Raw genomic sequence first — 26,629 nt, 5'->3', positions numbered from 1 at the left:
GTCCAAGAAAATAACAAGATGGTGGGCAGGTGTTTAGATGGAGCTCCTCCCAAGCATGGTACTAATTTAGGAGAAAGCAGGAAGGTGACTATGAAAATCAAATAGAAGATATTATTTGTCTTTCAGGGATGACTGAAATCTGACCTCTTAATGGTGAAACAGAGATGAGTATTCCCCTGCTGAAAGGTTAGGAAAAACCTTACAAACAATGTTTTTAATATTGTGATATTTGAAAACATTTTATCTTTTTAATGCAACAGAAAAGGAGCAGATTCAGGTGGCCATTATGTAATTCCTTAGGATCACCAAAGCCAATTTTACTGCAATTCAGCTCCTTCCTTAGTGTGGCACTAGTACTTCGCTGATCTTTTTCTGCCAGGTCCTTGACCCAGGTTATTGTGGATCAGATCAGAGCCAGAGCAGGGACAAGCCAGAGGCTGTAAATGAATAGTGGATCCAGAGAAGAAGGCACCATAAACCCAGCATATTTTGCTGGCTTAGACTGTCACAGACCTGCAGCCTCACTGCTCATCTGGAACACAGGAGGAGGCATATACCTCACCAGCATGCTATAAGGCAAACTTAAGGTCTGCATTGTGCTTTGAGCTCTTCAAATGACATTTCTATAGAGGTATAGTTAATACTGTTTTAGGAAGCACTCCAAATCTGTGTTGCTTATTTAAAGCACAGATTTAGACTTTTGCAGGTTTTTTTTAATAAATGTCAACTCCAGTCTTTTATGATAAAGTCTCTTTTTTGCAGGGATTTAAATTAGAAATGTGATCAACATGAGATATAGACATAGAAAAAACATAGATACATTGCAGAAAAAATTAAAATAAATATAAAGTTTTTTTTCTGTTTAAAAACTTGAATCCCTTATGTGCGATAATCTTGTATATGTTCCTGAAGCTGCTCTTGCTCTGATAAATAATATTGGGGATAATTTGCCTCACTGTAAAAAAGTACAAAAATTTGGATAAAATTTAAATGGAAACGTAGATACATAAGTCAAAATGTAACAGAAGCAATGATAAGGAAAAGGAGACTATTTAGTCTGGCTGCCTTCAGTTGAAACAATTCTCTGATGCTTCTTTCACATATCTGTTGACTTTTTATTGCTCTCTTTAATAGATGAATTACAACAAATGTTAACAGAAGCAATAGCAGGTCATATAATGCCAAGTTATTAAAATTAAAGAGATCTACCTCAGGTACCTAAAGATGACTTTCACAGGACATTAATTTGTCCAATGTGTGCTGCCATATAATGGAAAGCACCTATTTCATGTTAAGTTTTGACTTTTGTAGGCTTAATGTTAGATTCTGAAAATACTTAATGATTCTTTTGTTCTTTCTTTGTTTCTTTAATTCCAATAAAAATTGATTCTAAACCAGCAATCATACAGGCCAAGGAAAACACACACATTTATTGCTGGAAATACATTGTAGAAGAAGGAAATAGTCTCAACATAAGCCAATGTGTGTAACACATATTGTGAGGTGGATAAGCCTGCTGATAAGCTCTGCAGACCTTGATATACAGACTGGGCAGCTATCAGACTGCACCGTTCTCCCTTGTGCCCTGAATGCCCTACCTTCATTTTCAAGGGCAACGGGGGTGTAGGGTGAGGAAGACATTTCACTTCTGGGTCTTATCATGGCATGTGGACTAGACATGGCCAAAGTTTGGGACAAGACAACTGAAAAATTCCTCTGAATCCTGCAATACCGGCTCTGCTGAAAAAAATGTGAGAAGAAGGATGGATATGTAAAAGTGTTCCTCTCCTATGGCGTGGTTTTACAGAACGGAAAGTAAAGAAGAATATTCTTCCAAAAGGCCTCAAGGTTTGAAACTATCTCAGCTGATGCAGAGAGAGGGAAAAACTTTTGTAAAAATGTGTACTTCAGCGTCTGTCCCTGCCCCTCTGCAGCAGCTACAGGGCAGGCAGCAGGCTCAGGTTTTACAACCACAGAGTGAGATGCTACCCTCAGATGGGGCTCTATGGATGATGTTTTCCCTGCTGCATATCTGCCAGCAAGAGAAAGATCTGACTCCATATTCTGATCTTCAGGGTAAGGGTATTCCACCCTCTCATTTACTGCTGAGTGAAAGGAGTTCTTGTTTATGAAAACTTTTTGTCTGACTTTCAGCTAGCTGGGATTCGATGAGGATGTGCTGACTTATCTTGGCAGATGCCACTGACCAACTCCATCGTGCACAAAAGGGTAGTAGAAATGGCTCATTTATGAGCTTCCTGCCTACTGTCCTGGTTTCAGCTGGGATAGAGTTAATTTTCTTCCTAGTAGCTGGTATAGTGTTGTGTTCTGAATTTAGGATGAGAATAATGTTGATAACACAGAGATGTTTTAGTTGTTGCTAAGCAGTGCTTATACTAAGTCAAGAACTTTTCAGCTTCCCATGCTCTGCCAGGTGCACAAGAAGCTGGGTGGGGGCACAGCCAGGACAGCTGACCCAAACTGGCCAAAGGGCTATTCCATACCATATGACGCCATGCTCAGTATAGAAACTGGGGGGGGGAGTTGGCCGGGGGGCAGCAATTGCTGCTCGGGGATGGGCTGGGCATCATTCAGTGAGTGGTGAGCAATTGCATTGTGCATCACTGGGTTTGTACATTCTATTATTATTATTATTATTATTATTATTATTATTATTATTATCTCTTCATCTGCTGTCCTATTAAACTGTCTTTATTTCAACCCACAGATTTTACTTTTTTTTCCCATTCTCTTCCCCATCCCACCGGGGAGGGGGGCGGGAGGGTGAGCGAGTGGCTGTGTGGTGCTTAGTTGCTGACTGGGTTTAAACCACGACACCTACCTATACTGCTGTCTTTACCTGAAAGATTGTAAGTCACACTGTAAAATAAAGAAGTTGAGCAAATTCAGTGAAGGATAAAATCAACAAAACTGCTAGGAGCTCATGGACATCCTGTAAGCACAAAAGAATAGGTAAGAAAATTATTAATTGGAGAATTATTCATTAATTTCTGATTCTGATGCATATGATTTAAATTATGTTCTGCTGTTTCTTGCTGTTGTTTACAGACTCTTTTGAGAATTGAACACCTATTCTTCTGCAACATCCGTACCATCATTATACTTGGAGGGAATTTGAAGTATGCAAAGATCAGGGTCTGTATTTTGGAAAGCAGATGGAATTTAGGGTTAGAGGAATGAGATACTATATCGATATAAGCTTTGGTTTATTTTCAAAATTTCTCATATCGATAGCTTTTTATGCTGCTTTGTCACCTCTTTGTGAAAAAAACCTCTGTTTTCAAATCTGAGCAACAAACATTTTCTTGTGACTTCTGATTGTGAAAAAGAGCTTAGTAGATATGGGTAAACTGAGTGCTAATGCATTAAACATGCAGATGTAATGTATGGTTCTGCTCTAGAAAATAGTCTGAGTTTGCCTTTCTGTTGTACTAGCATTTTGAGTAATATGTTGCCATTGCAGAATGGCAATACATAGTGGAAATGACGTATCCCCAGGGATTTTAAATAATTCATTTCCGCAGGAAGGCCTTTACTATTAATAGAACAAATGATTTTTTTTTCTTTAAAGCAAAACCTGCCTGGAAATTCATTAAATATACTTTTAATATAATAGATATACCTGATTATTAGAAAAAAAGCAGAGGGTTGCAGTTGCATTAATATTAACTATGGTTTACATGTTTACCTGTGGTTAAAGTCCTAGATATTTAAAACATGTTTTATTCATGCCAGCTGCTATGGAATTTGTAAATACTGTCTGGCTGTTTTCTTTCAAATCATGAACAGTACTTCCCCATTCCCTACCAGTCAGTGAAATGCTAGTTAAACCAGTCTTCAAATTAATCAGGAGTCTAGACAATTTACAGCGCTGTCCAAAGGATGCTGTGGAAGCATGTTTGCCCAGAAAATGAAGGAAATAAATAAATAAGGATGGCATGTCTACATCATTTTTATGCCATAACTACCATTACCATGTGTAATCCTAGGGTGAAGGTTTTCAAAATATGACTCAATGGGAGAGTTTTCAGAGAAGAGTTACAAAATTGTTTTATGGCTCAAAAATGGTAGACTTCTGATGGTAAACTGATGGTACAATAGTTCAATTTATTTAGCTTCTTACAAAAATGATGAAAAGATGTTTTAATCAGCACCCCTAAAAAAGTGTGAAGGGGAATGACACTTGACACCAAACAATTCTTTCATCTATCAGGCATAGACACAAAGATCCCAAAGTTAAATGCTGAAGTCTGCAGAATTCAAACTGTAAATTAGGTGCAGATTCTTTACAGGAATGGCATTTAACCATTGGAAGATGTGGCCAAAGGATACAGTAAATTTTCTATCATTTGAAGTCTTTAAAGCTAGCTAAAATGTCTTTCTAGAAAATGTGTTATACTGCTATCATTACTTTTTGGGTTAGCTGCAGAAAATCATTTGGTGAAATTTTATGGCCTCTGTTAAGCAAGAGCTCAAACAGAGCGATCATATTCTGTTGAGGCTTCAAAATGTATGAAACATGATAGTTAGGTACGATTCTACAGCAACAATAATGATAGGAGGTGAAATTATAGCCTCACTGAAGTCTATGAGAAAGTTCCCACTCACTCCCTTAAATGAGACCAAAATTTAATCTATAATTATGAAAATCTTTGATATATTCATTGCATTTTAGCTTGGGATTATATGCAGACTGCTTTTCTCTACTTCACCCATTTTATTTTGTTGCTATTATGTTTACCATTTTATTTTGTAATTCAGATTAGTTTTGAATTAACTTTGTATGATTTACTTTTTTTAAGCATCTAGGAGTTTGCAAATGTTATCTCTTTTCACGTAGTGCAGAGTTTAAAATGGAAATAAGAGAGCGGACTTGCAAAAATTCTGTTTTTTCTTGGTTTCATTTGGGTAAGGGTCAAATATTTCATTGATTATTTTTCACAGAAGATGGGTATTGCTACCGCTTGTCTCTGGTGAAGCTGGAACATGGAGATCTGTACAAATAAATTTTCTGGATTATTCTCAATTTTATGAACAGCTGAATTCATGTCCAGATTTCCATAAAGCCTCATACTTAAGTTCACTTTGAATTGAATTAGCAATTAACATTGTGAATATATGGTACTGTTGTGTATAGCCTCTCTACTACAGGTCTCCATATTGTTCAAGCCTGAAAGAGAGAACTGTCAGCTATCCTTCCATACGGTCTTCTGAGCGTGGTCATATGTGCACTGGCTGCTTATAGTTGTCCTGAAAGTATATGGATGGGTTTGGGACACTGGAGTCCTGAAGAAGTAGCTCAGGTCTAATCCTTTTCAGGAACAAAGAAGGCATAAGAAGCTGTGACTCATAACCCGTTCCTAGAAATGGCTTTAAAGCAGGTATGAAGAACTGGAGACCTGTTGAGAATCTACAAGAATATCTTAGTATGGAAGCTGAGAGGCCCAGTCTAAGTCTGTTGATATCAGCTTTATTCCATTGAAAATTAAAGCACACCATATGGGTTTTTTTTCTTTTTTTTTTTTTTTTTCTTTGTAACATGCTGATATAGCTTTGTGCAACAGAACAGAAATGTCTCTGATCCAGATTCCACCCTTATGTTAACCTGGTGCCAGGCACCAAAGCCGGAGGTATGAGTCTTGCACTAAGGATGCAACGGTTGCAGTTCTTTAAGGTACAATTTAAAGCCTGCTGGAGTCAATGGAAGGCCTTTCATTGACTTCAGTGGGCTTTGGATCAGAACCTCGGCTAGGGAGTTTTTGTCCTTGGCTTTCTTAAAAGAAGATTTTACTAATGTGTGAACAGCGTTAATCACCCATGAACACTTGGTAAAGAGCGATCTGTTTTTTCTGATATGGAAAATACCCTGCTGAAGCATGAAACCTTTTAATGAAGTCAAAGAAAGTAAAACTTGCCCTCCACGACCTAAAGCTCAGCTCTTGAAATGTCATTTACTGGGATAATGCATTCCCCATCTGTCAGCCTGGGCTTTTTCTTGCCACAGGTGAACTAATGCAGCCTTGGAGGTGTGCCATGGTTACTAGTATCTGGTATTTTGCTAGAGGCGAGAGAGAGGAATTCTTATTAGCAAATGGTAATTTGGCCCACCTCATGGAAACAACAGAGAATAAGCAGATCTTTGTCCCTGAATTTATGTCATTTGGTTTTCCTGACACCTAAATGAACTTTATATCCTTAATCTTATCTTTGAGAAACCACTGGCATCACAAATAGGAGCTTGTTATTTAATGTAGAACTTACTGTTGATTTGTCTGCAGTCAGTGAATGTAGAAAACTGAAATACAAAGAACTTTTTGACAGTCTTTGCTACTACCTTTAGTCTTGACTGTCTTGGTATGTTAGGAATAGGGATGTAATTCTAATGAAAACAGTTTGCACTAAATATTTGTTCTTGTGCTTTTTTCTTACTTTATGGATATACAATATTGTGGCTATGTTTATTTCAAAGCTCACTTCAAATTCTGATTGATTGGACAGTAACTCTAACTTTATGTGAGTAATCAGTGGTCACCTGTCTGCCAGCATCAGGTGAGGTCTCATAGAGTTCAATAATGAGTCTTTTACTGTATTTATATATCAGTGAAACTCCTGAGAATCATGATAAAACTCAGGTTCACATGGTTCATATGGTAGCAATTTATTGCCTGGCTGCAGATTTTTTTAAATCTCTTTGGCACTACAGGGTTATTACAGTAAGTTAGAAAGACAGGTATTCTAAGTATGAACTTGCTGTTAAGATCTCAAAAATACTAACTGAGTGCTCTTGAATTGAAGCTTTGATGAGAAATAAATCCTTCTTGTGACACTTTTATGCCACGTAGAGACGTGGAAGTGTGAGCAACAGCACCTGGCAAGCAAGCTGTCTTCTTTAAAACCAAGCAAACCAGCTGCTCATCAGGTTGGAGAAGGATTTCGCAGGAAATAAAAGTCTACTCAAATGTTCATTGCTCAGATCTGCAAGAGAAACTCATACTTTATGATTTGTCCTCTGGATACCAAGAAAAATTGTATTTCTATCTTCTGTATTTTCAAACGCCATGAAGAGTTTATTTTTGAAAACGGGACTAATTTTCAAGTGAACAATCTACTTAGAGCCATTTCTGTTCATATCAGTTCTCTCATTTACAGAACATAACGAGATAAGTAACAAAATCAACTTCCTTACGGAGAATTGTACTGGGTTTGCATGGCAACGTTTTGGTAGCAGGGGGGCTGCAGGGGTGGCTTCTGTAAGAAGATGCCAGAAGATTCCCCCATGTCTGACAGAGCCGGCTCCAAGATGGACCCGCCGCTGGCCAAAGCTGAGCCCTTCAGGGATGGTGGTAGCGCCTCTGTGGTAACACAGTTAAGAAGGGGAAAAAACTGCTGCACAACAGCAGCCGGAAGACAGGAGTGAGAATATGTGAGAGGAACAACTCTGCAGACACCAAGGTCAGTGAAGAAGGAGGGGGAGGAGGTGCTCCAGGCATCAGAGCAGAGATTCCCCTGCAGCCCATGGTGAAGACCATGGTGAGGCAGGCTGTCCCCTGCAGCCCACGGAGGTCCACGGTGGAGCAGATATCCACCTGCAGCCTGTGGAGGACCCCATGCTGGAGCAAGTGGATGCACCCAAAGGAGGCTGTGACCCCATGGAGAGCCCATGTAGAGAGGAGCCCACACTGGAGCAGGTTTGCTGGCAGGACTTGTGACCCCATGGGGGACCCATGCTGGAGCAATCTGTTCCTGAAGGACTGCCCCCCGTGGAAAGGACACATGGAAAGGACCCATGTTGGAGCAGTTCGTGAAGAACTGCAGCCTGTGGGAAGGACCCGCATTGGAGAAGTTTGTGGAGGACTGTCTCCTGTGGGAAGGACCCCACGCTGGAGCAGGGGAAGACAATGAGGAGGAAGGAGCAGCACAGACAACGTGTGATGAACTGACCACAACCCCCATTCCCCATCCCCCTGTGCCGCTTGCGGGGAGGAGGTAGAGAATTTGGGAGTGAAGTTGAGCCCGGGAAGAAGGGAGGGGTGGAGGGAAGGTGTTTTAAGATTTGTTTTTGTTTCTCATTACCCTACTCTGATCTGATTGGTAATAAATTAAATTCATTTCCCCAGGTCGAGTCTGTTTTGCCCGTGATGGTAACTGCTGAGTGATCTCCCTGTCCGTATCTCAACCCACGAGCCCTTCGTTATATTTTTCCCTCCCCCTGTCCAGTGGAGGAGGGGGAGTGATAGAGTGACTTGGTGGGCACCTGGTGGTCAGCCAAGGTCAACCCACCACATGAATAAACAAAATTTGATAGAAATCTTCTGTTTCAGGATACAATAGGGGTAGGATTTCTGGATTTTCTTTGTACGGGTCCCTACTTTCCCGATTCTTGCACGTGCCTCAGACAGATCGTCTCATTTAGTAAGCCTCAAATGCATCTGCTTTCTGATTACATAAACCAGCTGTGTTGTAAGCACACTGACTAGATTAAGAAATTTTTACCCCAGCGGAGCAACACTACCCAAAATGTTTCTGGCTCTTCAGAGCCCTAGATAGGTAGCGGTCTCATAAGACACTGGGTAAAAAATTGTTGGGCCCCAAATGTAGGTGAGTTGATGCAAGGCTGGGATACTTAACTGTGTACATATTTTCCAACTGGGCAAGGTATCTCATCTGATCCCTTCAGAAAATAATTTATTTAGTTTTATAGCTGTCTAAATCAGCCAGCTATGGCTCCATGGGAAACATGCCATACCTCCCCCAAATAGAAGCATTTAACAGCAGAAGGCAACCTAACTGTAGGTCTTCTTTAGCTTCCATTTAGCAGTAAGAGAAAAAAATCCAAATGCAACAGCATGCAAGAAAGATGCATATATCAAAATATACCCCTCCCAACCTCCAAAAGCCTGAAAAGTGTTTGGATGTATCACCTATATATTTTTTAGATTATCTGACATTTTGCAAATTTTCTAATTTTAGGTCAATTCTACTTCAATGCATTCAGTGTTATTCTGAGTACTGAGAGCCTCAGTCAAGTGACATTGTAATGCACTGACAAGGTTTCCTTTTGATGCCTCGAAACAGTAACTGTCAGGGATCTATTTTAATCTTTACGTAGATAATACTGTGACAGCTACTATCTTTCACCTTTTGGCTTCGTTCCCAAGGAGACTTCCTCTTTTTATATTTCATTTGTTATTGGTTTTGGTTTGCTTCTTATGAACTATCAAATCCAGATTAATCTATCCCATCTACCTGACTCTCCTGCCAACAAAACTGTTCTCATACCCTGCTGCAATCTCCATGTTTGCAGATGTGACAACCAGGGAATGAAAAGAGAGTGCTGTAATGACCACAGAGAGAAAGCTGTCTGGAAACATTGATTGCTTCTTGCAGCACTCCCCTCAGTTATTTAAAAAGTATTATATTATCTCAAAGGTTTGTAAACTGAGATATGGGGAGATGAAGTTCCTGCTTGTGCTGTACCAAAAACTAAATAAGCTAGAGCTATGTGCCTTCAATAATATTCTGTCTTAGACTCCTGTCACACAAACACTTAAGCATCTGCTCACCTTCACAGAACAGCTCTTCCGATTTCACTGGACTGCAGGGTAAATTTAAATTTAAAGACATTCTCATTTGCAGACTCAGGACTTATGGCATGATATTTAGGTGTGTGTGCATCAGGCATTACTGCCATTTAAGATGCTGTAGGGTATCCCTCCTGGCTTCCAGCTGCTGCTCCAGAACGGTGCAGGTTTATCCTAAGTCCCATGTTATTTACCAGCCCAGATGTCTCTGATGCCCTCGAGCATCTACAGTGACACCTGTAGAAGCCCAGCTGTCATCACACTAGAATGAGGATTTCAGAACAACATGACTCGATGCAATAGAGGGAGAGAATAGCTTTTGTTAACTCCTAGGAGTGCCATCTGCAAGCAGAACCCCATCTACTGTACTTTTCATTTCCTAAATTGCACTGGTATCTTCAAAGGGATAGAGACCATCAAGATATAAAATGCTACAAGCTACAAGTAATGGAATCAAGCAAACTTCACTGTCTGCTTACCTGCAGTACTATGTCCCGTCCATTCCGTGTGACGTTAACGGTATGGGGCTGTCCATTTGCCATGTTTCTGTGGTCAACATCAATGTTATATGGCTCTTTGGTGCCTCCTAGGCTGTACCGAATTTGCAGGTTCCCTAGTGAAAGAAATGTGAAAAGCACCCTCAGGTATTTTGATCTTTATTCACCAGCTATCTTCCCCTCTTTATTTTCACATACAACCGTTATAATTTTACACTTAAATTGCTCTCAGGGCTGGTGTCTGCAGTAGAAGAGTTAGTGTTTGAGATTATAAAGCTACTGGGCTGAAAACTGTTTCCTGCTTATAACCCAGAAGTGTGACAATGACCAGCATCTCAAAACCATAGTGTAGACACTCCGGATTGCAAACCAAACAAATGGGAGCTATGCCTTGAACAGTATGGACAACTGGTACAAATTTGAGCACATCAAGTAGCACTTTATTGTTGAGATTATTATCCTTGCTGCAGTAAAATACTTCAAAGTTATACAAAGCGTGATGTTTTCTAAAGAATAAACCATTGATATGCATTGAATAAAGGCAAAATTACAAGAAATTAACACTGACACATAATCTACACAAGAGACTTCCCTGTTTTCACATTTAATTGTTGTTGACAGGTGACCGTCTGGACTTTTATGGAAATTTAATAATATATGGTGAAATGAAAACCACAGATTATATTGTTAGAAAAGTACAGTCAAAAGTGGTTAACTGATATTCATGACATACTGTCAGACAGATTTTGCTTTTCTAAACAAAAGTGAAGTGTTTGCTCTTCATAACAAATTTGAATATTTGATTAAAAGGAAGGATGCTTGAAAAGGGAAATGCAGACCCCATTATTGATCAAAACCTGAACTACTGTGGCCCAAAAGAGCAGCCCTAGACCTTTATAACTATAGTTTAGATGTCTGATGTGGGATTTCTTTCATGCACCTTCTTTCTTCCCCATGAAGGGAAAAATTTGAGTGGCATGTGGAATACTCATATTAACTTATCCCATAGAAGAGAACGGTAGTAAAATAATCCTAATTATGATTTTCATGGGGTATTAAGGCACTAATTGGAATCGAGGTATATTCTGTTTTGATACTGTACCAGAAAATGGTCCATATCCAACCTTCAACCATCACCAAAATGTTTAGGACCTTATATACTATGCTACATCCATATTTTAGTCATTGGGTAGTCAGATTTTCAGAAGAACAGTACATTACACTTTCCACTGACTACTGGTGATATTGCCATGACTTCAGTGATTAAGATGCCTACTTGTCCCCTCCACAATGCTAGTTCATGGCATGGATCTGACTCTTACAGCAGGTTTTTTGGGGGTTTGGTTTTTTTGTTTTGAGAGGGAGGGTTGGCTAGTGAAACCCCACTGAATTCAACAGTTACATCAGTACAAAATTTAGTACAGCAGAATACAGGTTCAGGTCCCATGTACTTGACTTTTACGTGACAAGGGTGAAGACACTTTTCACTAGTTCAGACCTTCAGCTGAATGCCAACCTGGTGTTATTATCAATTGTGCCTTCAATGGAGAGAGCCCAGAGCAGTTGCTTACCAGACGGCTTGACAAGCACAGCCATGAAGTCCTGGGTATAGGAGCTGATGTACAATAGGACACAAGGGGACTTGGTGGTACTGAAGCTGAAGCTGAGGTCTTCTTTATTCAAGTTGAGGTCGGGTGTTGTAGTCTCAGGATCTGTAGAACTCAGAAGTGTTCGGCTAACTAAATCCTTCATGCTAGTCCCTGGGGAGTGGAAGTTGTAACGAAGCCACATTCCCTCTTCAAAAAATGCTCCAACATCTTGAACATAAGAGAGAAAAAAAAAGAGAAATTAAACTTGCTGACACCTTTTGGATGAAGCATTGCTACTGACTTAACCAGTCCTAATCTATACATGTTTCTACTACTGCATTATTTAAGCACTTTGCCAATATTAAGTCAAGAGTCTCACTGTTTTCCAACAAGAATAAAAAGGACAATCTCCATTTTATTGATGGGTACCTGGATTCACAGAACAAAGGAAAGACAGACAGAAAGTCTATGTCTGTATCTCATATCAATACTACAGACCAGAAGAACCACACTTTAGGTTTATTCTCATTGAGGTCTTGCAGCAAATAATGGTCCGAAAAAGGAGATACAAGGAAGAGATATTTGAGGGGCACAGTAAATAAACTGTCAAGGAAAACTGTCAAGGAAAAGGAAAACCAGCAATTCTGACCAGCAGATTTGAGTGAATTTGGAAAGACCTCACAACGGAATGATGGCAATTCCAACACCTGAAATATTTGAAATAGGATTGGATGCAACGCTAGAAAATTATCCACTGCTAGCACAATCCTTCATGGGAACTGCATAACCAGGATGCCCTTATGGGAGATAAAATTAACTACGGAGCTTGACTCAGTAGGGAACAAGGCAAGATACACCTGAACTGTAGCTCCCAGGAGGTGCCACCCAGACAAAGTTTTCAAACCAATCTGAGACAAAATGTCATGTTTCAATACTCCTGACAGAAAATAAAACTACTTTTGGCAGAATTAATACTTTCAGTTGAAAAAGCATTGCTATTGCTTCTCATAATAATGCAGTCCTTCCTATTTCTTAACATTAAAAACATAATTCAAGGTTGACATTCTTACAGCAAAGGCTGACTTTGACAGCCTCCTACGGGAATCACAGCACAGTTGCCTACCATTGGTAGTGTATAACCTACTAAGTCTATTGGGGATCGCTGGACTGGCTTCCTATGGCAGTCATTCATTAGTGACTGGACAGGTGCTGGAGAGGCTTTGCTGTCTGGGACAACATCATTAAAGGAAATTTTTGAATTACATGTGAACTTAATTAAGAAGGTAAGTTTTTGAACTTTTCATAAGGGATTAAAAATGATGAATAAAGATTATGAGCATAGCATACGAGTACTATCTTTAAAGAATGGTTATAAGCAATGCTTAAAGAGGTGACCAGTCTTTAAAAAAAAAATTCATTATTTACTACCTTCCTACATGATGCAAAGTTGCCACAGATTGGTAAAAAATTGCCCATCTAAACTTCTGAAAAATCAACACACTATCTTCATTTAAAAAGAAATTTCTTTTTTATCCCCTTTTAGCATTTGGAGTCTTCACACAATTCTAAGCAAAGGCTTTATCTCAAAACATATGAAGCAAGATGTCCATTTTACAAGCTGTGCAGTGATACACAGCAAGTCAGGAATAAGCCTGCAGACTTTATTCAGGGTAGCTGAGCAGAGGAAAGATAAGAAGACAGGTAAAATTATAATAGAATTTACTGATGCTTCTTTCCAGAATTTTGCTAAATCTAGTGCTGGAAAAGTTTTATGTTCTCCTGTTACCATATAAAAATTCTCCAAAACTCAAAATATCATAGTCACTGTCACTGTGCGGCCATATAAAACATGGAGTCAAGTTGTGGTCCCAAGGTGCTATAAATAATTTGATCACTCTGATAGATTTATAACTGCCATTTTATAGGAGAAACCTTAAATCACCCTCAAACAGTTATGGGAGAGGCAATTCAGTTTAACAACTATATTTTGCAGTAGGCTCAACTTAAGTACTCCTGGATTAAAAGTGAAGGGCCCTATCCTGAAAATACTTCCCCAAATTGTGATGCCTTCTGCTGTTAACAGCAGCGTTGAAAATAAGCGTTCGCACTTACGAATCTAAAGCAGTATACACTGTAGCTCTAAGTATTTGCAAGTATTTGGCTTAAAAATATCCCTATGACCGCTAATTTATTCTTCTTCAACCTCTGCTTCTAGCTCACGCAAGCTGCTCCTTGGGCAGATGCTGTATCAATTACGCTGCTGCGGTGCTGGCAGAGCTGCTCGCCAGAGCCGGCGTGCCGGGTCCCGGCGCGCCAGGCAGCCCTGCCGTTTGACACTGCCACTCTGCTGACGGGGACTGCAGCCCCTGCGGAGGCTCCGCGTACGCACGCAGCGTAGCAATGCCAAATTATGTTCGCCTCTGGCTTGTTCGCTGCTTGTTATGCCTCTTATTTTAGGAGCAATCTTCAGGATTGCCCGACACTATGCTTGCCCAGGGCCTCATGCACTGGGAATACTGGGACCTTCAGTCCTGACCTCAGCGCTGCTCTGGGGCTGAACTGGAAAGCATGCAATGCATTTTCCACAGCTGTAAATGTTATTAATTGCTACTTTAAATGTTCATTACTAGAACGAAAGCTTTAAGTAAACGGTGCTCTCTGAAATGGTAAGATTTTTTTTTTTCCCAAAAGGGTTTCAAGACAGAGCAAAGAATGTTCTGTATGTTTAACTTGATTGCGCTGAGAAAATAATTTTCAGTATAGCTGTATTATTACAGGAGTACAAGCTATTGTAATGAGCCTTGAAATTCTCCTCACATGCACACCACCTCTTTCAAGACGAAGGATAAGAGGAAGGTTCACTTTGGCTGTGTGACTGTATTAGGCCCTCAACAGGAAGATATTGAATCCCCTCAAGTTCCAGCTCAGCAAAGAGGTTGATGCACATGATTACACTCTTTACTGAATGAAGCTGAAGTCCTTGCAGCAGGGCTGCAAAGGGCTCAGCAGCTCACAGGAGCAGGCTATTTAAACTATTAGGAAATATTAGAAAAAGCTAAAGAATAATTTTCTCTATGTTGAACACAGGTATAAGATGACTTGGAAATGCTGAGGGCTGATCAATGAAAAAACTATCTACTTGGAGGTCACAAGTGTATCATCTTCTTGAAGCTCTGATAGAAGGAATATCCAAGTCCTTCATTCAGAAAACCGTTCAAGCTGCCTGAATAAAATGGGCAAAATGCAGCACAAACGCTGCCACTGAAATGTGGATGATGTTTCCGCGCACCACCCTCTGCTTTCTTTTGTAATATTTCAAATGCTATCTGAAAAGATGAGTCTTGGGAGATCTGGCATAAGGTGTAGTGAAGGGTTCCTCTGCAAACTGCCCTTTTGAGGCAGAAGACTTGGGGAAATGAATGTGGCAGTAACAGATCAGTTTTCATTGGAAAGCAGTACCTATTTCTACACCAACATGCAGTGCAGACATCCTCTGTTGACGGACTCTGCAAATACATACAGTTTGGGCTTGCTTTGTAGAGGAACCCAGAACAGGATTTGTGGATCCATTAGAAATGATTTTATCAAGCAAAGTGCATATCCCCAGTGTGAACTGCACATATTTTACAAAACTGTCCGGCTTCAATTTGAAAAGGGATGAAGCAAAAGCTTCCAAAATTTCCACACAAAATGCACATGTACCCAGAACTGACAAACTTATTTTGAAGGTTACAATTCTGTGGTCATCTCCCCAGTCTCCCTCCCCCCACTCAGCTACTTTTACTTTTGTACACTCTCACGATGTCTGGGATCAAGAGTATTGAAAGACCAGAGGAAAAAGCCAATAGCTGCAAAAAACCCCATTTCTCTTACAAAAAATCCACAATCTCGTGACATTTTTGGGCCAGTGTTGTAGGCCTAAGAACTTGCTTCTCCTTTGCTGCTGGTTTAATATCAGTGAAATGTCAGTATCGGTTCTTCTCTTCTCAGGTAGTTATAACGATTCTGGTAGCCACACACTCAGTCACATCCAGAACTTGTCTTCTTTCTCCATTACTTTTTCCTCACCTGTGAAGAGCATTGCCAGCATTGCACAGGTGTGGCTGAACACAGCTGCAGCAAGATTTTCTATCTGGCGGCATATATAAAAGATACAGAACTCAGCAGGCTTTACGGCAATTGAATTGGCTGTGCTGACAGTCAGGATACAAATGTTAATAGGGATTGTCGTGAATAGCTCAAGCATCAAGTTCAAGACATTACTCCTCATAAATAAAGAAGCAACAGATCTGTGGAGCTACCAAAAAACCCCCCAATTTCAACACAGGAGCTTTTCAAGAGTGGCACCGTAAGAGGTGGAATCTACCTTCTGCAGTAGGACAGCTATCGCTGTCTCACAACTGCCATTTCACATTTTTCCAAGTAAACTCAAGACCTGTCTTGTGTCATCTTTCACCAGGGGACCAAGGAGAAAGTAATGCTGGTTACTTCTCTGGTATTACTGTATTTGGCTTTTTTGAGGCTGGGCCTTCAAAAAAATCTTATTAATGGGCAGTAACAGGGTAAAATCCCTGCCTCAGAGAAGCTGGAGACAAAATCCTGACAACTATGAAGCCTGGCCAGGACACATGAAAAATGCAGCAGAGAAAGATTCTCGCCTCTTTCTTTCACAAAGCTGGCTGAAATGCCTTCTGAGAGCTGTAAGCATGTCCCATGTGGAGACCCTAAATGCCTCCTTCGCCCTGCTCAGATTCGGCAAATTAAAAATATTACTCTTTGATGCTGCTTGCCTGTGCTCAATGCCACGTCTTCCCTGCACGGAGTTCTGGATGTGAAAAGCAGCAGCATTTTCAAAATCCTAAGTAAGGACAGTCACTGAAAGTGTTCTGATTCTCGGTGCATGTACAAAAATTTTTAGGGCAATTTAGACAGCTGAACAAAACCTCTTTCCCAGTGCATAATTTTCTTTCCTTTTTGATTTCTCGTACAGTTATGAATATTGAATATAGATTAACTAAAGCTTGCTTGTCTGGCTTGTGGCTAAAAGTGTGCTAGAGAGCACCAGAAATTGCAGCTACTTCCAGGCTGTGGTCACAAAGATTAAGACTGTTTGCTGAGATACATCCTGGCCATAGGGCATCAGTAAAGGGTCAGAATCTCACAGCTGTTGATCTGGGAGAGAATTTACTTCAAGTGCTCTGAAGGTGGCAATGCTTATCACTTATCTGGTTAGCTCACTCAACATTTTATTCTACCTTCTGGCTCACAGTATTTAGTTTGTGAAACCAAGAAGCAGGGATTTAAAGGTTTTGTCCTACATCCTCAAGTCTCATTATTCTGGCTGCCATTACTGTAATAATTTGTGGTGCACGTTTGAATTTTCTAGGTGTGGAGTAAAATACCAAAATACAGCAATTGCTTGCTGGCATTAATAGAATACAAACCCCCTGAGGGTTTGCTTCTTCTATATGAATGTATCAGTACTCAGTATAAAAAAAAGCTTTCTTGAACAGATGACCATCAGAATCGGGGGATATGTAAAATAATGTGCACCACTGAAACTATGGGGCCTGATCATGAATCTATGCAAAGTTTCCTGCTACCTTCAGTAGAACAGGATGACTGCCAGAGAAAGATGGTGTTGAGCCACCTGATTCATTACAACTTCGAGCCTCCCTAGTCAATGCCGATAGGTAGATTCCACTGGGAAGCAGTATGGCATACCTAAGCAAGGCTGAGCTCTGAACCTTCTTTTGCAATAGCCCTTGCACCACCTAAAGCAGGTGCCTTTTATTCTACCTTGCTATACCTGGACAGAAGCGCATATGCCAAGGAAAGCCTAAAAATCTCAGGAAAATCACAGTTGCAGTTCGTTCTGCACTGATGTGAAATTACTACAGATCTTTCTATAGCTACAGCTGTTTGAACTGATGTCTAGGACAGTAGGCTCAGAATAAGGGAATGGCAACCTGCTCTGTGTATTCTCTGCTGAATCTAAATGAAAAGCCAGCTCCCCTTCTAATGGAAATATCCATAATGGTTAAAACCCCCCCATCAAATAAAACAGGATGGATGAAGAAAAATGCAATGTCAAATATATAACAGACCAGATTTCATGATTTCCTGCCGGGGAGTCTTTGGTGTTGCTCTTTAGGTAACCGCAGAGAAAAACCTGCAGCTTTGCAAGAGCCATTTGAGAAATATTACAGACTGCCATTTGATGATTGCACAGTATTCAGAGTGACAGCTTTGATAGGTGAGATCTGGCTTCAATTCCTTCCTGTACCACAGGTATCCACTCTAAAAGTGAGCAGTTCCCTGCTTACCTCATTATCTCGTTCGCTTTCTGCATTACCATGATAAAAACATCTTCTTGCATCACAGAGCTATTGTAAGGATAAATACCTTATCAGCTTGTGAGGTGCCAATACTACTCCAATAGCATGCAGGTGTATAAATATTGCACACAGGTGTCTGGTGCGAGACCCTCAAATCTCCCAGTTGCCTTTGCACAGGTATGCAGCAGCTGGCAATGTTGCTGAAGCTGCTCTACTCATCTTTCATAAAACATCTGCGTTCAGTGAGCAATGACACCAGAGCAGGCCTGTTATGGTTAGCTGAGAAAGAAATTGGAAGTTTATCACATTTTCTGAGCCAGGACTTAGTATTTTTTAACTTATTACCCTGATTTATTTGCTTTCTGTATACAGAATAAGAAATCCTTGCATTTTATAAGTAGTTTATTATGGATGGTAAGTGGGATGGCAAGTTCAGTTTATAATCAGGTTGATATCTCTTTGAGATATTTAAATAGTATGGAGAGGGTTTGTTTTGCTTTAAAAAGAAAAAAATGGTTTTTTCCAATAAAAGAATTCTTGCAGCTTAAGTGAAATGCAATTTTCAAAGCACTAGAGCACAACCATGCATGTTTAATAAGGCAGTATTGACAGGACAGCAGAATGGAATAGCTTTACAGAGTATATATTTTTTTGTGAGTATATATACTTACTCAATAGAGGCTAAGACCCAAGTCCTGAAGTTTGATCTACAGGTAGAAAAACCTGACTGCAGCATTCAGACTTACCAGACTGGGAGCCTAACATTCCCAACCCAAGGACAGTTTCTGATATAACTTTCAGCTAACAGATCACGACCATGTTGTGTATAGCAGAATTTTTTTGGGGGTGGGAGGGAATGTTGCCTTGATTTTCCAGGTTCTGGGATAATGAACAATGAAAACTAAGAAGTTAGTTACCTTAAACCACTCGAACAATCACCTCTCCATTACTTACAGCAAAGCAATGAACTGTATTTGCAACCAGCAAAATAAAGGCAATTGTATAGGTATAACCAGGGCAGAATTTGGAGATGGCCAAGTGTCAGTCTGAGGGTCTGTGGAAGGGTGCAGAGCTGCTTCACCCATGTGCTATAGCACCAGAGCTGGTATGGTTTTTTTGCATCCACTCAGCCTGGTAAAAAGCTGATTTTTCTCTTTCAGGTAGGGAAGGGAGCAAGAAAGGAAGGAAATCTGACCATGACAATACTACTGTGAAGGCTTTCAGGGTCCATGCAAACATAAAAACAAACATGAAGGAGTTCAGTTCGGGTATTGGCATAAGGATTGCAATAATTCACACTGTGAATCTGAGCTTTACTTGAAAGAGAGAAAAAAAGTGTATACACTGTGCTCATCTCCTTGGTGTCTGTTGATGCAAATTGAGTAACTGCATAGAAACTGGGAAGGTTTGAATATACCCTTCCAGCACACCTGAAGGCACATGAGTCATAGCACCAGCTATTTAATCTTTTTTTTTTACAGCCACACTCTCCTGGTAGTGGCAATTTCTTCTCCTACTGTTGATCCACAGCACTTCAATACCCACAGGAGGAATGCTTTCTCCCTGGGGGATCCCCACATCACAGTGCTGCCACATGCTCTGCATAGCCATTTCAGCATTTGACCTTTGCTCTTTTTGTTTAAAGGAAAGAAAAAGTTGGTTTTTAAGGGAACAAAAATTAATGTTTTTCTCAGAAATGCTTTTATGATGATAGGACAGCTGTGGGAGGAAAAAAAAAAGAGAATTTATGCTTAAGCAAAGGACAGGGAAAGGTCAGAAAGCAATCTGTAGGACTGCAGAAACACTGCAGCTATTCCTCAGAACAATTTCTCTGAGCAGTGAAAGGAGAAGTGAAGCCAATTGCATATGCCCCAAATAGAAAACAAAAATAAAGTTAAAATAGATGTCAGACTGCATTTTTGAACTTTTTTTTGTCCTTGTAAAAAACAGTGTAATTTCCAGGCCACGACCACATCAATCACATTGTGGTCTGCTGCTAATAAGGCTGGAGACAATGCAATTTCTTGTCAGTCATCAGTCAGTGGCTCTAAGGATGGATTTCATCAGCAAAAGAATCCAAAATATGCAAGGCCTGTTTTATTGTGAGATGTGTTTATTACTTATGAACCATCGTATGGTGTTTTCCTTTGGGGTTTTTTCTTTGATTTTTCCTATCACTTCTTCTGCTAGCAGTTTCAGTATGTAACCAACCCCAAAAAGTTTACCATGGGCAAGTGACTTGTATATCAAAATAAAATTTTTGGATAAGAAAAGCTTCCTGTGGCAAATTAAAATCAATGGAAAGAGAAGACTGTGGTATACTGTACGGTTATTATATTATACCACCTTTCACTCCTGCTGAGTAGCATATTTTTCTCGTAATATCTCGTATTGGTTTGAATGTGATGACTTAAAAAGTCAGGCACTGTTGATTATCAAATCAACAGAGCTACTTGGCCTGGAAGATTTACTCGGAGGAGTAAAATAATGAAACCTAGTCCTAGTTTATCGTGCGAAGCACTAACCTTGTTATTTCTTGGCAGCTGACGTGAATTCCTAGTGAAGGTAACAAAGGAAAATATTCTTGCTTGCCTCATTTTAGACACGCCCAACATCACAGCATCCAACTGCATACTGTGGTGCAGGTTAGCAAACCACAAGTGACAGAGCAGTATTCTACTATGTCCTTGCTATAAAGAATGGAATTGGTTGAAAACAGAGAATATAGTCTTTAAAAACATGTTCACAGACATTTCAGGGTTTTTAGAGAGGGGTTATTGAAAGTGTTAATGAAAAGTGAATTGAAATATCAGAATTGTGATGTTCTCATCTAAATCAACTAAAATATAATTTAGGTAACATTTTTTATTTTACAGAGAGAGCAGGGAAAGATTCCCTGCTATTTTCCAACAGATTTTTTAATTTTTTAAAATATTTTTTTTAACTAAAATATACTCATCTGTTTTGCCAGTATTTATTTTGCTGTCCTTAGAACTGTATGTTTGCCCTTTGTATCTAGAAAATATATACAGTCTTGTCTCATGGACCAAGAGGACATAGTACAAGACTTCAGGAGCTGCTATTAGAAAGAAAATGTAGGATCCCTTTCTTTCACAAGTCTAGGGAGTTTGACAACATGCACAAGATGTTCCAGTGCTTTACTTGATTTAAAAGGCTTAATGCAAGTTAAATTTACAATGTAAAATTTAATGGGCTGAAAAGGAACTGTTTTAAAGATCTCATTATCAGCACTGTTTGTTAGAGAGGTTTTACAATTATTTTGATCACAGGATGCCCCAAACCCAGTCTATTTTGTGTTTAATTTATCCTCTAACTTTATCCCAGTGCCACACTTGTTTCTACAGAGAAGACCCATGAAGTCACCCACACTGAATCATACTTGGGGATATTCTAGATGAGTACCTCAGTTTTCAGCACTGACCGATAGGAAATTGGTGATTTGCATTTCATACGTAAGGTCTTAAGGATTTAGAGAGATATTTTTAGCCTGGAATAGTTTTGATATTTAAAGCAGACATCTGATGTCATGTTTAAATGGCACAACACCGTGTGGTACAAAGCTCCCCACGCTAGCGTGAGTACCTCTGCATGACTCAGTGCTGCCCAGCAGGCGTAGCTTACAGCAAGTTTTACTGCGTGCCCGAAGTATCACTGTCAGAGCTCTGGGCCTTTGGCTGGACTGGGAGGCTGATAAGGAGAATATTATAGTATAATACGGTATAATATTACTGCTGTTGCTATGACAGTACTTACAGACCAACCAAAACCAGGGTTTGTCTGTGCTAGGTCCTCAATTATTCCCCTAATGGTACTTTTTATTCTGTTAGCTCCACATCCAGGAAAAATAAAACACTTCAGCTTAGAGCTAGTTTTGGCAGAAGTTTGGGGTTTATCTATCTATAAGAGAAACAGAAAAACACAAATAAAAGCCAGTGTGATGAGTTTTGGCAATACAGAAAAACCTAAAAAATGAATTCACTGAATATGGCATGGCAGCAATTATTTTCTTTTTTTTTTTTTTCCTTTTTATTTTTGAGTCAACACATGTGATCTGTAAGAGACTGACCCAGTTCCAGCCTGAATGGGTTTCCTCTAACAGAACTGTGCTAGCGAACACAAATACTAACTATGCATTACCTTTCTTCAACTCAGACAAACCATTTGCTAAATTAACTGAAATCACTGTAATCACATTCTCAGGAGTTACTGTATGTACAGTCCTGAATGTGATGGACATGTTTTATAATTTGTCTTTGAAGCAACCCAGCATAGTGAAACCTGATGAAATTCCTGCATGCAAGCACAGTGGAAGCCATTACCTAGAGCAGCAGCTGCTTCACTTCTGCACTAGAAATACGTCATAGTTTTTGGAATTTATAAAATAATCATGCTAGAGATTCATCAGAATATCTGGTGATGTGAAAACAATCCCTTAGCTTTTAGAAGAGGACGCTCCAATGTGAGAGCAACATCAGCAATGGACAAAGCTCTGTTATGATAAAATGAAATGAAGGTGGATACATATGGATATAAATGAAAGTGGCTGAAGTATGTGAGGAGAAAATGCAGTTTGTAACCCATCACCAGGTAAAAAGACTGCCTCTTTCTATTATAAACTTGGTTTCCTCTAAGTGTGGCTGGAAGGGAGCAGGGTATGGATATTTGCAAAGTAATCCTCAAAGTGTGACTTGGAAAAAAAAGAGAATTTAAGAAGGAGTTGGAAACCAGAGTGTCAAAGGACAGCAGCTTTCCCCTACTGCCAAGACAGCTTCATGAAGGGAATTTGGTGACTGGTGACCCAGCCTGCCTGCAGGATTCCTGGTACAGTGGGTAACGTAAAAGCAGAAGAGCAGTTTATGAGGTTAGAAGTTTCTTTAACATCACAGATACTGATGAGAAGAGCCTTCACATTTTTTAGTTGAAACTGTAGGATTAGTAACTTTTGAGAAAGCTTTTAAAATGATTAGGAAAAGCAACAGACTGGATGATTTTGTGTACCAATAAAAGCACAGTAAAAGAGAGATTGCTGAGAGATATTAGCACCTCAGGTAAATGCGACAGAACCTTTAGAGGTGTTGAGAAGAATATTTCAAGAATATAATGAGAATATCCTATGAAATGTAAGGGAAAAAAATGAATGGCCACAAAGCCTGCGAACTGTGCAAACATTTGGAAAATTATATTCCCGTTACTACGTACCTTGTCACAATCATTTCTGGTCAAAATAAGAAAAAACATGTGGAAATAAATTAGCATCTTCATTTTCACTTTTTTTTTATATGTAAGATCCCTCTTTCCCTCACTCCTTGTCTTTCTTTCCTATGCAGGCATGTGTGTCCATAGTAAATTGGTCTCTTCCGATCATTGATTTTGAAAATTCAGAACATACTTTAGGCATTTCCAAAGGACTGACACAGATGTGGGAGCTCTGTACCTTCCCTTACCCTAGCAAGTTCAATCTCTAACACGGTCTGAGCTACTGAAGTCTCGGCCTCCCAATTTATAAGATATTCAACCCAAAGCTCACACCCATGTATTTCCAACTATGTTTCTGAATGAGACTAGGTAGCTTTTGTTTAAATCCATGTTTTTTCTAAAGAAGTAACCATGACATTGTGCTAGTAGGAATTTATTGTTCAACAGCTCAAGACTATGGAATACAGTCTGCCAGACCTGCTATGACTACAGGCATTCCTGATGCATTTTCTTGTTGTTTTATTTGATTTAAATAGGTAACATATATTAGTACTAACAAGAGATGTGGTTTTAAATCATCACATTTAAATCCTGGGTGTATAATTTGACTTGCTTGTAAGAAGTATTAAACAGGATTTACTTGTTTAATTAATAAAAGCTGAAGCATTGATTCTATTGTGGTTTTTCTCAGGCAGATAGTTCTCCCATACTCTGCCTCCTGCACTAAAGCATTTACCTTTAATGCAGAATGGTCCATCATAGGCAGTTTTGGAGCAGTCACAGGAGTAGCCGTTGTACTTCTCAACACATTTACCGCCGTTGGCGCAGTACATCCCATAGCTTGTGCAATGGCCAGAGCAGCCAGGCTTCACCCCTGGCGTGACTTTCGCTCTCTCTTCCAGGTCCAGCGTCACCCCATTCATCCTTAATGAACGAATGCAACCTAGGAAGCCTCGCTGGCCTCCTGCAGCACCTAAGAGGGAAGGTAAAACTGTGAGACAACACTGAGCAGATTTTATTGTTGTTGCTTTACATGAAATACCCTGCTAAGCTTGTGACACCAGCTGGAAATAAGTAACTTCTTTGTAAAGGTAAGGACTTGCCTTGTTCTAATGACAATGAAATCAATGAAACCTCACCTTTGGTACCATACCATAAGTAAGCATAAATAGTAGGTGTGTTTGCTTTACACTGACTAGACATTAGAGATTCTAGCCCTCCACTGTAAGACTTCATTTCAACTTCAAGATTTTTACAGATAACAGTGGAAGAAATGGGCTTGGCTCGACTGCTAAGGTATAGCCTTACTCTCCACATGATTAGTGATGATAGATGCTAACCATAATGCCGTAATATATTATGCAGTGTTACATTTTTCAAAGCCACGATGGGGATCCTTTTTTCCAAGAAGGAAAAGATTTAAATCCCCACTCTCAGTTGCAATAGGAAATATAGAAGTTAATTTCCAAGTACATCGGGTATATTGCTTAGTTGCCCGAGTATAGGGTGAAGGATGTAACACTGAAGAGCTACATTTGAAAATCTGGGTTGAGATGGCTTTTCTTAGCAGTCAGGAAGAACTGTTCCTTTTTCCCCCCTCCTAAACACTTGCTGAAAAATGTGATTTCAGCTAGGAAAGTCTCATCTGGGGCTGGAATAGAAACAAAAAACCTAAAAAATGCAAGCAAATAACAATGAGTGGCTGTCATCCTTTCTCCTCATCCTCTTATCTCTCTGATTACTGCAGCATCGCAGGTGCTGAAGAGTCCCTGAGGAGATCTGAACGCTCATCACCACAGAGCACAGCGGCTGATATTTACCTGAGTGGGGAAGAGGACTAAATACAAACCAAAGAGAGAGGGCTGCTTCAAATCAACTGCTGGTAACTGGATGATTTGGAGTAAGAGGAGGCAATGCTCAGCCTCTGCCGAGTGCATAGGGCAGAGGACATTCTGGTGTCGTTCCACTCTATGTAAACTCATATACACTGCAGTGACGAAAAGACCCCCAATACATCTAATTGCCTTCTTTCCCCTCCTGGTGACTGTCCTAGCCCCTAGGACATGAAGTCATCATCCCTCAGGCTCTCTCGCTGGCCCAAGGAATAGACATTTATTCTACAGAAAGTGGAACAGGAGGCATCGAAACAATTCTTGTTCAGTATTACTCTCCAGGCCCCGATGTTCACGGTGTTCATTTGGGACACTCCAACTCAAATCGATTCTCGGTCTGACTCTGGGTAAGGATTTAAATTTGTTCTTCGAGATGTGTGCTCCAATCACCAAGTTATATGAAATGGATATGATTCAGAAAGAAAGAAAATCTGGTCCAGATCTGGACATTCAGTTTGTGGCAATAAAGGTACTCGGTATTTCAAAACATTGCTGGTGTTACAGTTAATTCAAAACTACCAGTAAAAATCACCGTTATTAACAATTCTCCAAGAACTCAGGCTGGAAAAAAAGTCCAGCTCTTCCTGTTTTCAGCAAAAGGCTCGGTATTTCTTTTAAAAGGTTAAGGCTCCCTCTTTTAAACAAACTTCACACTTCAGCTTATTTTTAAACTGCCTTTTATTGGGATCACAGTCAGCAGTAAAGGAGAATCTGAGTTTGTAAATAACGACTGCACATCTGGTGACACATTATACACAGTTTGCAGTGACACTGTGCTGTTTACTAAGGCAGTGATGGCTTTAAACATTTTAATTCATTTCTGCTGTTTGAACCCTGACTAACGTGGGAAAAAAATGAGATAATGTCTTTTTTTCCTTCCCCCTTCTCTCTTCTCCTGTTAACAGTTATCTGGAGAGGTAGGAAAGTGCTTCTTTGCTCAACATGTCATGCAGTTCTGAATCCAGCTAATGGCACTTGGCATGTCTGCACTTCACAGCCCCGGGGCTAACAGTCAGAGAAATACAAGTGCTGCTGGAATAGCCTGCCCAAAATGTCGCGGAGACCAGCAGCTCCAGAAAGCAGCTGGACTAACTTGGTTCCAGGGAATGCATTTGTGTAACACTGTGTGATGCCTTCCTACATCAAATGGGCAAACAGCCCACAGGACTAAAGGGAAAAGACTGCAGCGAGAGCCGTGAACACAAAAGCGCGGGCAATGATCAAACCTGAAGAGGCTGAAAGTGCTGCCGAGGCTAGGATGGACACTGCAGGCACATGCAGCCCTGGCAAGACCTATGCAGAATTTTTCACTTCTCTGGTGAATAAGTGTGTGTGCGTGAGAGGCACTTGGCAAAAAAAGGAGTTTGGCACTACTGCCTGCTAGAGGCACTTTCAGCCAGGAGCTGCAGGTGGGGAAAGATAAAAATGACAAGTTGCCAGTACAGAATATTTTTCTCTTAGTTGGTCTTCTTATTTCTGGAATTATGGACATGC

At 40.1% G+C, this 26,629-nt stretch overlaps 1 protein-coding gene across 1 annotated transcript in view; it reads right to left on the bottom strand.

Moving 5' to 3' along the window:
• CNTNAP2 (contactin associated protein 2) overlaps positions 1-26,629 on the bottom strand; it is a 1,202,777-nt gene that overhangs the window by 71,167 nt on the left and 1,104,981 nt on the right. The window contains exons 18-20 of the mRNA XM_075493725.1: positions 23,980-24,216; positions 11,671-11,916; positions 10,082-10,215 (exon numbers count right to left, since the gene is read on the bottom strand). Coding sequence (XP_075349840.1) covers positions 10,082-10,215; positions 11,671-11,916; positions 23,980-24,216 — 617 coding nt within the window. The remainder of the gene's footprint in view (positions 1-10,081; positions 10,216-11,670; positions 11,917-23,979; positions 24,217-26,629) is intronic.

This window comes from Mycteria americana, chromosome 2 (genome assembly GCF_035582795.1).
Source record: "Mycteria americana isolate JAX WOST 10 ecotype Jacksonville Zoo and Gardens chromosome 2, USCA_MyAme_1.0, whole genome shotgun sequence".
In the NCBI taxonomy this organism is placed as follows: domain Eukaryota; kingdom Metazoa; phylum Chordata; class Aves; order Ciconiiformes; family Ciconiidae; genus Mycteria; species Mycteria americana.
Note: the sequence above shows the minus strand (reverse complement) of the source record. Positions and strands in the feature narration are given on the sequence as shown.